Consider the following 15,105-nt stretch of genomic DNA (forward strand, 5'->3'; position numbering starts at 1 on the left):
ACGTTAGTCTTCTTCGTGTGGTGTTGTCAGCATTCAAGGTTTTATTTTCCAGGTTTATGGGGACTCCTAAGTATGTTATGAACGGCGTGGGATCTATACCAATTTATCCTGGGATATTTCGAGGCCCCAGCCTTCCAGAGTGCATCTAAGTGATCTGGTGGACCACTTTACATCGTTTTCATTATCCCCGTATATTAGAATATCGTCTAGGTATACGTTGTAACTGGCTCGTCTTACTGTTTTTGCATATGCGTCTAGGATAATAGACTGAAGACATTACGGGCTGAATGATGCACCCATCTGGAGGACTTTGTATGCGTAGTAAGTTCCGTGTATTTTGAACCCGAAGAACTTTCGCACTTGTTCTGCTAACGGTATCGAAAAGAATGCGGATTTGATATCTATTTTACATGCATATTTCGCTTCGTTTAACTTGATGGACATCAGTGGAATGGATTTTAGCTTAAACGGCTAGTGTAAGAAATTCTTTGATGTCTCGGAGAAGTCACTGATGACTCTTGGCGTGCCGTTTGCCTTGGGGATAACGTATAATGGTGAGCAGATTTGACTGCTATCTGTTTCTATAACGATATCGGCGGCTATCATTTGCTGAACGATTCCATAGTATCGTTCGGAAATGGCGTGGCTGTTTCTATGTGTAAAGTAGTGTCCCTCATTGCTGTTTATTCTTAGGGTGTCTAATCTAGGTCTGAAGCCACGGGCGGCAACGCGTCTCGTGAAGTTTGACATTAGTGGACCGGGAGTCAGCCTTGCTCTACTAATGTCAAGTTTTGGGTCATTCCTCAGCTGTTCGTCCGTAAAAGTCGCATGCGAATTCACCCCAGTTATTCCATTCAAGATACCTGGTAAGTTGGGAATTGCTGTTGACCCTACCTGGGGCATACCAGAATCATCTCCCTCACTGAAGATTGCGTCTTCAAGTCCGGAGATGATGGACGTTGCTTCGGGATCGCCGTCACTGCTAGATTCCCATGTCATGGTTGATGTGTTTGGTAACCACCATTCGGGGATTCCTGAATCTTCGGAACGAAACGATGGAATATCGGAGTTTGATCTAGCAGGTTGATTGGCCGGTATTTGCTCGGGGGCCGACGGGGGATGATTATTGTTGTTATTTTCGTCATCCGAGCTAATACCTTCGTCAGGAGAGAACAGCTGATGCCTCAATTCCTTAGGTAAAGATTTACCCTTTTTAGCCAATCTGGAAATTAAGCTGCGTCTCCTCTTATGACCGGTGAGCCGTTGTCCGGTCGCATGATCCCCGTAGGTTCATACGTAGGTAGCCCTAAAAAGGGCTGTTGGGTATTGGGTGGCCCTGAAAAGGGCCTTTGGTATTAGGGGAGGGGGGGTTAGTAGATAGCATAGAAGGAAGAAATAGATTGTTATTTGTGGCGTTATCGTTTCTATTTCCTTTTCTTGCCCCTGGTGGTGGGCGCTTCCTTTCTTTCCGGGCGCCGCCTGTAAGACGTAGAGGGGCCTGCACGGCCCCTGCTCCAAAAGGGCTCTTTGGCTAATTTGATCTCCTCTGAATCTAGGAATTTTTCCTGGTAGGAAGTATCGTTGAGACGCGCTGTGTCCTATCCCCAGTGTATTGCCAGACCCAGTATGCGAACCCTTCTGGTTATTGAGTCGATGATTCCTGGTTCTGTGTTTACCGAAATTAGGTCCACGACTTCCTTGAGGTGTTTGAGCTCATGGCGGTCTCTTTCGCTAGCCTTGCATCGGGGCTCGAGGAGGTCAGTTGATACGCCTGTCCAAACTCTTGTATGCTTGGCTACTTTCTCCTCGATGGTTAGTGGTGCCCTGACAGTTGGCAAGGGGCTGGTGATGGCGCTGTGCTTCGTCTGGCTGTTTGGTCCAGAAATGGCGTAGAGGTATAGTTACTTCTTACCGAAGGCGATCGTCTTCTACCGCTTGTTTCAGTTTAGCATTCGGGTTGACATGGTTTCCATTTATTGGGAAATCTGTTGTATTGCCAAGGTGATCGCTGCGGCTCCATCTGCCGGCAGCTTAACCGAATTGTCCGGTGTAAGTAAATTCGGCGGGGGCTGACTAGGCGCCCCATCCTGTGTTTGATTTTGTTGGGATCTTAGTTGGCCAACCATAATTACAGGATATAATAAAACAAAGTATATAGATTATCTTGAATAAATTTGGGTACAACTTTCCAATACAAGATAAATACGAAAATAAACAATAATGGTGTATAACACTAATAATAATATATTTATATAGATAAATATGCTGCAACTGAATATTAATTGCACGAAGTATATTTCCTACATGTGAAACCAATCCCAAATATGATTCTGCCATTTCATACTCGAAAAATATTTCTATTTAGGACTAAAATCTTTATTTAAATTTTTTTAAGGGTTTGTAAAATTCTAAAATTCTATCGATGGCAGGTATTAATGACAACCACTTGATAGGTATATATCGCAACAACTCACGCCATTCTAAGTCAGACCACTTCACCACTCTTTTAACTCATTAACTCTTTTGGTTCATGAACTAAATTCGTTAAAACATTTCATCACAATTATTTCGACATCCACAAATAGTACATTCATTGCCTTCTTGCAAGAATTATGTAGTATATGGCATATACAGCCAATTGGTATTAATTCATTATTGTGCTGCCTCAATTCGATAACTTCGGTGTTTTGTAAAATTTACAGAGGCATTATCAGTGCAGAAAGCTGACATGCAAATCATTGATAACCCTGGATCAGCTATATTTACCATTATGTGGCTAGCTACATCGTTGGATTTTTCACTATCCGAGGAAAAAATTTAACAGTTTTATGGAAATGTTCTTATTCTTGTTGAAATAGAGAAGGATCAAGGGAAATGTATTAATATTTCCCTTATTAGATGCATCTGTTAGAATTGATTATGGATGCCCATCTTTCAAATAGTCTAGAATTGACCTCTAGGATTCAGGTACTAAAACGCTTGTGATAGCCTTGCTCATTTTTGTTCCGTCACAAATAAGGTTTGCACTTATATTGGAGTCGTTAAATATCATGAGAAGAAGATATGACGCACATTGTGATGATAACTCTGTGAATGTTGAACTACATGATAGATGTAGACGTTCCACAAATGTAGTTGCATCTGTTTTATTTATTATTATTAGAGAATATTTTTGTATTGCAATCAATGTTGATATACTCCCCTAAACTGAGTTATATGAATGAAGTGATGTTGATTTATTATTGGATAAAAAATGGACATATTTAAAATTATTTTAAAAATATAAAAATAATCGATTAATGTCTCTCAAAATTATTATTTATATATTTAAAAATGTTATATACTAAAAAATAAAAATGAGATTTCCAATTGCGGTAGTTTTGCGGGAGAGATGTATGCGTGTAAACTAAAAAATTGCAGGAGTCTCCCGCTGATGGGGGGAGACATGGCAACCCTGGATAGGACAAATATATTTAAATCATAGAATATTCTTCATTCGACTCAACAATTAACATATGATTTTTGAATTCTTCAAAACTACAAACCTACCCTAAAAAGCTTTTCAGTTACTCTCATAGTTTCAAATCAAATAAGATGTCATTTTAAAGAAATATTTTATATTCCATAGTTCTACAACGAAAATGTTACAAAATTATTTGGCCCAAAATTTTAAAATATTATAATTATTTATGGGATTAAGAGTTAAGAATCAGTTTTTTCGAATAAATATTTTAGCCGACATCCGCAATTTTTTTTGGCATTGAGGTTGAGGGATTTGCCGCTCCCCTCCCCCACTTCCCTATCTTTCCCGCTGTATATGCGAATGAATATCGTTTTTAAATAGTAATACAGTAGAAATAAAAAATAAAACCAAGGGGATACGAAACTTCCCAAATTGCAATAATGATGCACGTGATTGGCAACATTGTACGGGTTGTTTTTTGGAATTATAAATTTTTTAAAAACCTATATAATTTCTCTGCATTCAAAATAACTTAAATAACAGTTTCGGGAGGTTTGGCGCGCGATTCCCACGTCAACCCCAATCTCGTCATCTATTCAGCTTTGAAAAGAAAGGCTGCATATGTTTTTTAAAAGTAGCTATATTTCTTAAGAGATACACTATGGGACTAAAAAACGAGTTTATATTTAAATATTATATTTTAAAAGCAACTATATTTCTAAAGAGATACAACTATGTGACTAAGAAACAAGTACAAACATTATTTTTAAAAGTAACTATATTTCTAGGAAACACCTCTCCCAAAATTTATAAGAAGCCTAGAAACCTCAACCAGAGCCGATCTAGCAATTGTTTCTAAGTGACTCGTTACATGAAACATAAACTGGGATTGACTAAATTGTTTATTTCTATCAATTTTTTTTTCTTTTTTTTTTGATTAATGTAATAAATCTAAACAAAAACAAATTTAGCGACTATAGAATTAAATATATATTTACAAATTAGACTATATATCATATCTTTTTCGGTTTAATATTTTTTCCTTTTTTATTAGCTTCCTTTGAAATCGCTTTCACATTTTTTGCCGCTTCCTTTGAAACCTTTTTCACATTATTGGCCGCCATTTTTGAAACTTTTGTATCATCTTCCAACCCCTCAGCAACAAATTCGATCAAATTATAATAAAATTTAACGCAATTGTAATAATCGGCGACGGAAGTTCTTTCGTTGATACCGTGTATCCTTTGCATATCATCCAAGGTCATTTTTAGGGGAGAGAAACTGTATACGTTATCGACGATTCTGGAAAAATGTCTAGAGTCCGTGCCGGGGATTAAGATCGCTAAAAAACACAATTTTATATATTTAAAGTTTAATCTCTCGGGAAATGAATAATGAGGGGGGTGGAGGAGTATTAATATCTAAAACTAAAAGATACTTTGCGAATGGAACTAGATACAGATATATAGTCTAAAAGGTTATCTAAATACAGATACGATTTATTAAATGTATCTAGATACAAATACCGCATCTTTATAACTAGGTAACTTTAACAAATCTGTTTAATAATAGATATTTCAGAACGTCCCAAGAGTTTATCATTTTTTTAAAAAAGAAATTTAATTATATTATCTGCTAATACTTGTAATATTAAAAAAAATAACTTTATTCATAATGTCTTATTTTAAGGAACCTATATCTATAAAGCTGCCCGACTGATTGCGGTTCAATGACAAAAAAAATATCGAAAAGTTTTGGTGCTATTGGGGTTCAACTGCTTTAAGCTGGATTTAGATTACAGTCTTTTAAGAATTATTAAGATTATTTATTTTGAGTGTTAGAACTTTTTTTAAATATTGATATCATATATAGATCGATACATTAAAAACGATATTAATTATTCTAATCGAAGAAATATTAAATACGCATGATGAACATTTAAGACTCATCCATTGACCAGGGGCGTCGCTAGTCTTCACAATCTCAGGGGGCTCAACTAAAATTTTTACGGAGGGCTTCGCCCCCTATACCTTTTTGCCCGGTCTTGGCTTTGTTTTATATTAATATATTATACTTTTTAAAATATGTTAACTCTGAACAATTATTTCTGATTTTCAAATTTTATCATTTATTATATCTGGCATATAAAAAACATTATAATGCAATATATAATTCTTAGACTTACACTGACAAAAGGTTATCAAACTAGTATAACTCTCTACCATTTTGGACAATGTTTTATAGAGGATCAATAAGTAAAAATTTATAAGCCTAAACCAAATCAACAATTATGAAGGAAAGAGTATAAGCGAGCAATCCAAATCATAAAACTATATGGTGGATAGAGCTTCCTCTTAGATGACATGATGGAAGCTAGATAAGTAATCGAATTAAATTTCTAAAAGATTATCTTCCATTTTAAATGATATATAAACGACTACACAGTTACCATTATTGTTTGTCTAAAAAGATACAATTATATGCTCTCCGCCGTTATAGTAATAATATTAAATTACATAGCAACACAAATAATAGATGCTGGTTAATTTGCAGTAATAGCCATGACACTCACGATGTAAATAATATCAGAATTTATTAGGTTGGATAAATTCATAAAATAAAAACATTAAAAATCTTAGAAGAATAATTATGCAAATATATTGAAGCCTGAAGTTTTACACGGCAATGCCACATTTGAAAGGAAACATTTACTAACTATAATAAGGACCAGAATAATATGATAAAAAATTAAGATTTTATATATTGTCGCTCCACCTTGGTATATTATATCTTAAAATAATAGTAGTTTGAAATTATATCAAAAATATACTTGTATTAAAAATTTAACTCAAGACTGATTTTCGAAAAAAAAAATAGGTTTCCTAAAAAAAGAAAAAAAAAGAGAAGAAAATCATCTATTGCAGGATAAATAATAAATGTTTATTTTTTTAAATCATTTATATAATAGATGGCGTTAAATACTTGAATGCAATTTGTTATTATATTTATTATCAAAACCATTTATTAGTAAAATTTATTATAATATAAAATTTAAATATTATACAACTGTCAAATAAGTTTATAAAAGTGTCATTATATCTAATATATAAACAACTGTATATAGTAGAGGATTATAAACTATATCTTTACTTATTTTTTATAAAGAAATCTCTTATACTATCAATCTAATCTAATAATTAAAATAATTTAATTTAAAAAAATTTAAATATTCTTATTAATTTCTAAATAATAAAAATAATATCTAGATATTACTTAATGGAATTATAAATGAAATCAGTCAGTGGGCAATAAAAAAATTAATTTTTAAGTTTAAAAAAAAAATTTTTGCTGGGGGCTCGAGCCTCTGGGCGCCCCTCCCTAGATAGCCACTGCCATTGACACACTATAATACCTAGACTGACTATGCATTTATTAAAAGTGTTACTTCAATGAAAACAGCTGGGGACGCCATTTGATTACCGATATCATAATTAGAAATATTAAAAGAAACGGCCAATTTATTCCTATATCTGACGCAAACTTTATTAAAGAATTACCTGATCTTCGAGATAATCAGGAAGCAAGTTATCAATTTAGTAGCACTTATTAACACGAGAATAATTACTATATGGATTTAACCAAAATGGCGGGCCCAGCTGATTTGCATCCAACCGACGCTTTCAAATGCAATTATTATGAATGCATGGTCAGTCTAGGTATAATTATATGGCATTGGATAATTCACTTTAATATAGAACGTCTAAATATGTGTTAGAAAATCCCACAATATTTAATTAAATCGCATTTGACATTTCGTAAATTGTAAAATAAAATTAAATAGATTATTTAATCAAGAAATTTATTACCATTATAAAAATGATATAATATATGTTTCTTGAAATTTTTTTTTTAATAGTATTGTTGTTTTATTATTACATTTTTTTGGTTCGGTCGCGGTTCGATAAAAATTATAATGGGCTCATTCTACGTAAGTTTCTTTGATTACTAGCTTAATAATGCTTAAAGTCAACGTATAGCAATTTTCTAAATGCCAACCAAAATTTATTAAAATGTGATAAGACCCTTATTAGTTAATATATTATAACTGAGTCACGTGGTCGAGTCTGGCCATATATCCCCCCCCCAAGGACAGAAGCACTAGATTAAGGAAAAAAAATGATCATTGCCAGGATTCGAACCCATGACCATTGGATTCGTAAGCGATGCTTTTGCCGACTAGCAACAGGGGTTTTCCAAAAATCATGATTTTTCAAATATATATATTATATATAAATTTGGTAGTGCCCCTCCAAATGAAAAATAAACAAAATATAAATTTGATAGGTAACACATTAAGGAAGTAAGCATCATTAACCAGATTATTACATGGACAATTGAAATAACCCATCGCCCTTCACTAGGAACTTAAAAAAAAATCTTTGTATTTTGTATTATTTCATAAGAATTATATTAACTTGGTACGACTATGGTTTTATTGAAAGATTCTTCAATAATCATTTCTAGTTTTCTGAAAGCAACGGTGTCGTAATCGGATATGGGGCTTCTTGGAGACATAGTGTTAAGTTGTACCTTTACCCTTTGGTCGTTTATTATTTGAGCAACATATTTCAAAACCTTTATATAGGATAAATTTTATAATTTTACAAATTTTTTCTGAAGCATAAAAAGCTCTTTGGTATAATTCATTTCTTAAACTAAAAATCTTTCCAATATTAGCATTAGAGGTATTTATTTTCTAAGATATAAATTGGTAAATATATTTATATGATCCTTTCTTTAAAACATGGTATAAATGGACGATATCTTTCAAATCTAAGTCAGCTTGAAGTTTTTTCTGTAAAAAAACAGCTTAGAGTCGCATCGTTTAGAAAATTCATTCTGTTGGATGTTACGTAAAATTGTTTACATTTGTATAATATCGGATTAAGAAGGGTAACAATCAAAATTATACATCCAGAGGAATTAGAAGATTTGGCAGTCGAGATAAAATATAAGCAGAATTATGATAAAAATATGCTATCTTAAAAAATTGGAAAAGAAATAGTGATGACCAATAATAAATTGATTTCAAAACGAACCAATACTATTAAAACAATCTTTCTCCGATTGGAGAACCCTATCTATAATTAATTTTATTCAAAGCTATATTTTTAGTGTGCCAATCAAAAATTATAAAGGTCCATTTGAAAATTTCGAAATTGGGGGTTTGGAACATTTTAAGATGGTTATCCTATATAGTGGCTGAATATTCTTTCCCTCAGGAAAAATAATATCGATGTCGGGATGAAGAGTGTAGGTTCAATTATATCCCTCATAAATATGTCTTAAAATCTCTTTCAAGAAATTAAGCTAAATTTAAACCAAACACGCTATATTCTAAGCTAAAAAAAATGTATAATACACAAATTAATGCAAAATGCTATGATAAAAGACTTATATGTTGTAAAAGAATAATCAGCATAAAAAGTGAAATCTTCAGTGATATTTTAGTAACAGTGGTATGCAATCTATCAAGGAATATAACCTTAGTAGTCAGGGGTTATTAATATTATTTATTAATATGGATTAACCAAATGAATATCGCGTATAATCAACTAGAAAGATTTGATTTATTATATAAGAATTTTAAGTCATTTTCGGTCACGAACTGCGCATAAAAATGCTGGTGGTGGTGGCCTATTGTCCAACTTTTAATTTAAAGCATTGTAAGCCGCTTTTGAATGGGAATATGTTTCTCATCTTCTAATCCCCAAGATTTGTTGTGCCATCTTGGCAAGATGACCAATTGATTTATTCCGAGAGGGTAAAGATAAGTCATAAGCGAATCGTTATAAAAAATGCAAGACAAATACGACACATAAATGTGTTAAATATAATGTACCGATTCATGTAAAGTGATAAAAATTATTTAATGATGAAAATAAACACATTATATAACCAATGTTATCGTCTCTTCTCTTCTCTTCTCTTCTCTTCTCTTCTCTTCTCTTCTCTTCTCTTCTCTTCTCTTCTCTTCTCTTCTCTTCTCTTCTCTTCTCTTCTCTTCTCTTCTCTTCTCTTCTCTTCTCTTCTCTTCTTCTTCTCTTCTCTTCTTCTTCTCTTCTCTTCTCTTCTCTTCTCTTCTCTTCTCTTCTCTCTCTCTCCTCTCCTCTCCTCTCCTCTCCTCTCCTCTCCTCTCCTCTCCTCTCCTCTCCTCTCCTCTCCTCTCCTCTCCTCTCCTCTCCTCTCCTCTCCTCTCCTCTCCTCTCCTCTCCTCTCCTCTCCTCTCCTCTCCTCTCCTCTCCTCTCCTCTCCTCTCCTCTCCTCTCCTCTCCTCTCCTCTCCTCTCCTCTCCTCTCCTCTCCTCTCCTCTCCTCTCCTCTCCTCTCCTCTCCTCTCCTCTCCTCTCCTCTCCTCTCCTCTCCTCTCCTCTCCTCTCCTCTCCTCTCCTCTCCTCTCCTTCCTTCCTTCCTTCCTTCCTTCCTTCTTTCCTTCTATATGTTTTTAGAGATAAAATAAAATGATGCTAAAGTTGCAAGACTTTTATAAGGATGTATTATTAAATAATTAATAGTTCATTTAATGGTAAAGCATGGCAATAATTAATGGGGTAACTATATTACGCATACTTTTTAAACGCAAAAATGAGAAGAGAAGTGAAGAGAAGAGAAGAGAAGAGAAGAGAAGAGAAGAGAAGAGAAGAGAAGAGAAGAGATAGAATGATTTTAAAATTTAATTATTCCTAATCCATACGTGGGAATTAAGGCTTTATTTCAGAAAACGTTAATAAATTAGATTAATAAGAGTGATGCTTTACTTCATCGGGATCTTGCAAAGGATGAACTCGGAGATTGAGGTTGGCTTCTGCGTAATCGGGTACTACGTTGTATTTGATTCCACCCTTAACTTGTGTCGCTGTAGCGGTTGTTCTAGTGAAAGCGTCTATCATCGTGATACTTAGGGGATTAAGTAATTTGTAATAAATAAATACATTTTTTTGAATCCTTCTCTCAAAAAATTGATATTTAACTGAGAGGGCGATTAAAAAGATAAGCAATTTTCAAATTAAAAATCAACTTTTCTAATGCGTTCCTATATAAAGCCGCGTTTTCCATTTGTAGTTTATAGGGTTGCGGAAATAAGTAAGCGATGCGTTTCAAAATTTCTATGTCGGGCGTTCCTGGGTGAGCAAAAAAAGAGGGAAATTTGTTGGAATCGATGTTGACCAAAGCGTTCGATAATATAGTTATGGCGTTTTCTTTTGTAGGAATGCTGGAATGACCTCCCTCTGTCGCCACGCTTAGATTGACGTTCATCATATATTTTTCCGACACGCCAACTCTAATATTGTTTAGGTGAAAAATTTATTAGGATCGGTATATATAAAAATTAACAAATTAATATCCACTTACGGAGCTATTCTCATATTCTGAGGAAGAATATCTTTAAAAATGCTGAATCCCTCATCCAGTAAAAAGTCTAAAAATTGAAATAAGGTATTAGACAAGATAATTATAATTATATAAAATTTGAATAAATTTATGCAAAATGGTAGCCGATTAATCTTGCATCTTCTGGAAGCATCTGCTGATTTAGTATAATCAGCTGTATTATCAAATGGGCTTCTATAAAATCAGAAAGCAACAATAAAAATTTTACAACCTATAGGTTTTCCTCCGTCGGTTGGATACGCGTACGCGTTCTCTAACATTTGGGCAACTTTTTTACCGCCATATAATCCTCCGACTTCCTCGTCATGCCCAAAACTTAGGATCAACGTTTTGTGGAGGGGTCTCTGTCCACGCCCTATCATCAATTCGACGGCTTCCATGATGGCCATAATAATGTACTTCGAGTCGGAGGTACCCCTTCCGTATACATAGTAATCCTTAAGATACGGGTCGCTTGCTGAAAAGTTCTTGCTACCCTTGTTGGTCTTTGGGTCATAAAGTATCTAATTAATAACGGAATATAATTATAATCTTGTGGAGAAATTGCAAAAAATATATATGTATGATAGAGAGCTATATCAATGTAACCCATCGAGATTTTTTAATATATTTTGAAAACCTGGTTTAAGCTTTGGGGCTTGTATAAAATTTGCCCGCTAAACGGAGGGGCATCCCATTTGTGAAGATCGATGACGGGAGATACATCTTGATGAGCTTGCAATATCCATGGTTTCATAGTAGAATCATTTTTATCTTCACGCAGTGGCTTTATCGTGTATACTATGCTCAGACTACCCACTATCTGCCTCTGAATCCAGGGCGTAGAATGAATCAAGGGATACGCTGTATATAATGGGTGTTTTGGGGAATTCGTGATAATAAAATTATATATTTATTATGAATTTAAGATATACCTTTTTCCAAATAATTTTTAAATTTATTAAGTTCGGTAACGTTTGACACTCCAGGCTCCATGGAAACCGTTTCAAATGTGATAGCTTTGGAAAATCTTCTTATAGCAGAATTCAAGTCAAAGCGCTTTGGTGCTGCAATTCCTAATTAAAAGAAGAATGAAATAAAGAAATAAAGAAAGAAAGAAAGAAAGAAAGAAAGAAAGAAAGAAAGAAAGAAAGAAAGAAAGAAAGAAAGAAAGAAAGAAAGAAAGAAAGAAAGAAAGAAAGAAAGAAAGAAAGGAAAGGAAAGGAAAGGAAAAGGAAAGGAAAGGAAAGGAAAGGAAAGGAAAGAAAAGAAAAGAAAAGAAAAGAAAAGAAAAGAAAAGAAAAGAAAAGAAAAGAAAAGAAAAGAAAAGAAAAGAAAAGTAAAGAAATATAATAAAAGGAGGAACGAAAAGGAGGAATAGATTAAAGAAAGATAATAAATATACATACCTCCTAATATTGATAACACCAGTGATTGAATTATCATCATCATCAGAATTGTGCACAATTTGGATCCCATTATTTTGTATTTATTAAATATTTATTTATTTCAAAAACTTTATTATCATAATATCTTTAAAACATTAAAATAATTTAAATCATTAAAGTATACAAAAAACCATTAAAAAAAATATTAAAAATCTTTTTTAAGAAAAAAAATTTAATAAATTTTATAGAATATTTCTAAAAAATAAATATTTTTCGTTAAAAGTAACTTATAAAGTGCTAAAATTTATGTAAAATGTTTTATAAACGAGTTGATTATTACTTTCTATATTATAAGTTCAATCCTGTTACAGTTAGTCTTGTTAAGCGACTCGTTTTGAGTTGAATTCTTTAATAACGGCTAACTCAATATTTCATCCAGAAAAATTTTTAACAAAGCCCTGTAGATTTTGCTCATAAAGGAACAAATGGTTTAAGACTTGTATTATCGAAAGCTCGAGGTTGTAGGTATAATATTTTTTTTGGCTAAAGTATCGAGTTAACTGTTTTAAATTAAACTGGCTCAAAATGATCCAGTTTAACAACACCCGTTACGTCGAAAAATATAGTTTTCGAAAAATTTAAAGTAACGAATACTTTTTGCGTTACACGGTTACTCAAAAAAACGCTCTTTTAAAAATAAGGATTTGGTAATTTTTCTTTATCATGTATACTATACTTAAGCTAACCACTATCTGCCTCTGGATCCAGGGCGTAGAACGAATCAAGGGATAAGCTGTATATAAATGATGGGTGAAAGATATTTTTTACGAATTCGTGATAACAAATTATAATATTTATTATGAATTTAAGATCTATAAAATATGTACAATATATATACCTTTTTTTCTAAATAATTTTTAAATTTATTATGTTCAGTAATGTTTGGCACTCCGGTGTCCATGGAAACCGTTTCAAATGTGATAGCTTTGGATAATCTTCTTATAGCGGCATCCCAATTCAAATCATAGGTGGCTTGAATAATTCACAATTAATGAATGACGGAAGGAAGGAAGGAAGGAAGGAAGGAAGGAAGGAAGAAAGTAAAAAAAATAGATAAAAAAAAGAGGTATGATAAGGAAAGGAAACGTAAGGAAGAAAGAAAGGAAAGGAAAAAAAAATAAAGAAAAGAAGGAGAAGAGAAGAGAAGAAAGAGAGAGAAGAGAAGAGAAGAGAAGAAGAAAGAGAAGAGAAGAGAAGAGAAGAGAAGAGAAGAGAAGAGAAGAGAAGAGAGAGAAGAGAAGAGAAGAGAAGAGAAGAGAAGAGAAGAGAAGAGAAGAGAAGAGAAGGAATAGAATAGAATAAAAGATGATAAAAATATACACCTCCTGATATTGATAATATAGTGATTGAATCATCATCATCATCATCAGAAAGGTGCACAATTTGAATTCCATTATCTATTTTTTTTTTTAAAAAACTTTATTTTTTATAAATCCTAAAACATTGAAATATTAAATCATTAAAATAACCATAAAAATTTTTTTAAACCATTAAAAAATATTTAAAAATGTCTATTTAATAAATTTTATATAATTTTTATATTTGGGTTTTTTCAAAATGGTTTTATATAAATTATATTCATTTAAATGTTCTGGGTAAAAAAAAATTTGAGGCATTAAAATAAATCTTGTATTAATATCAATTTTCAATGTGTAATAATTTAGATTTTGCATGAAGAAAAATCCCTGCCCAATATATTTTAAAACCAAATATTTTAAATCGCCATTAAAAATAAATATTATAATATAGAATTTTAAAAAAAAAATCCGGGCTGGACCCTGCATCATATGGCACATCTGCAGGTCTTAGAGTTACTTAATTCCTAAATATCCCGGCCTGTAAAACTATTTTGGAAAAATTTGATCCAGCCCTGTCCCGAAAATCTGTTTCCTGGGCCGGCTTGGCCCTGGAGCCAGGCTTTCGAGCTACAGATAGGGGCCAGGGTTTATGGCAGCTTCAGTCTCGAGGGTTATCTTTCGAGCCAAATTTTGAACTTCGGACACGGCAGCGCCGACTCTGAAACGAAGAATCCCTTCTATCACATTATTTAAAGATTGGATTATTACTCTTTTATTAATTCAATCAAAAATTATTATGTTACAGACAGCAAAGGCAATAAATGCGTACAAAATTTTTAAACATAACCTTCATGAGCGTTTTTTTTTGTTTGAGTAACCATGTAACGCAAAAAGTATTCGTTACTTTAAATTTTTCGAAAAACTATATTTTTCGCCGTAACGGGTGTTGTTAAACTGGCTCATTTTGAGCCGATTATATTGAAACGGTCAACTAAATATTTTAGCCAAGAGAAATATTGTAACTATAACCTCGCGATTTCGATAATACAAGGCTTAAAACCATTTGTTCCTTTCATGAGCAAAATCTACAGGGCTTTGCTAAACATTTTTTCTGGATGAAATATTGAGTCAGCCGTTATTAAAGAATCAACTCATAACGAGCCGATCAACAAGACTAACCTTGAATTCATAGTGGCGCGATTGCGATCGCGATTTTAACAGCTGATTGATTTTTAAAATCTGTTTATGAGATCAATTTTTATTTATTAATATTAATTTACCTTTAATTCGAATTTTAATAATAATCTAAGAAATAATGATTTTAATAAAGAATAATTGATCTCATAAACAGATTTTAAAAATGAATCAGCTGTTAAATCTATGAATTCAAGGTAACTGTAACAGGATTGAACATGTAATATAGAATGTAATAATTAACTCGTTTATAAAATATTTTACTTAAATTT

The 15,105-nt window shown here is 32.7% G+C and overlaps 1 protein-coding gene across 1 annotated transcript; it reads right to left on the reverse strand.

Annotated features, from left to right (window-relative positions):
• Nucleotides 1-4,476: 4,476 nt before the first annotated feature.
• LOC135930335 (N-fatty-acyl-amino acid synthase/hydrolase PM20D1.1-like) lies at nt 4,477-12,372 on the reverse strand. Its single transcript, XM_065467117.1, has 9 exons — nt 12,303-12,372; nt 11,829-11,969; nt 11,534-11,757; nt 11,126-11,417; nt 10,876-10,942; nt 10,541-10,804; nt 10,281-10,419; nt 7,939-8,098; nt 4,477-4,805 (listed from the first exon to the last, which is right to left on the reverse strand). Exons 1-9 carry the CDS (start codon nt 12,370-12,372, stop codon nt 4,477-4,479), a joined length of 1,686 nt encoding a protein of 561 aa, XP_065323189.1.
• Between the last annotated feature and the right edge of the window lie 2,733 nt (nt 12,373-15,105).

This window comes from Gordionus sp. m RMFG-2023, chromosome 5 (genome assembly GCF_954871325.1).
Source record: "Gordionus sp. m RMFG-2023 chromosome 5, tfGorSpeb1-WG-v2, whole genome shotgun sequence".
NCBI classification, from domain to species: Eukaryota; Metazoa; Nematomorpha; class Gordioida; order Chordodea; family Parachordodidae; genus Gordionus; species Gordionus sp. m RMFG-2023.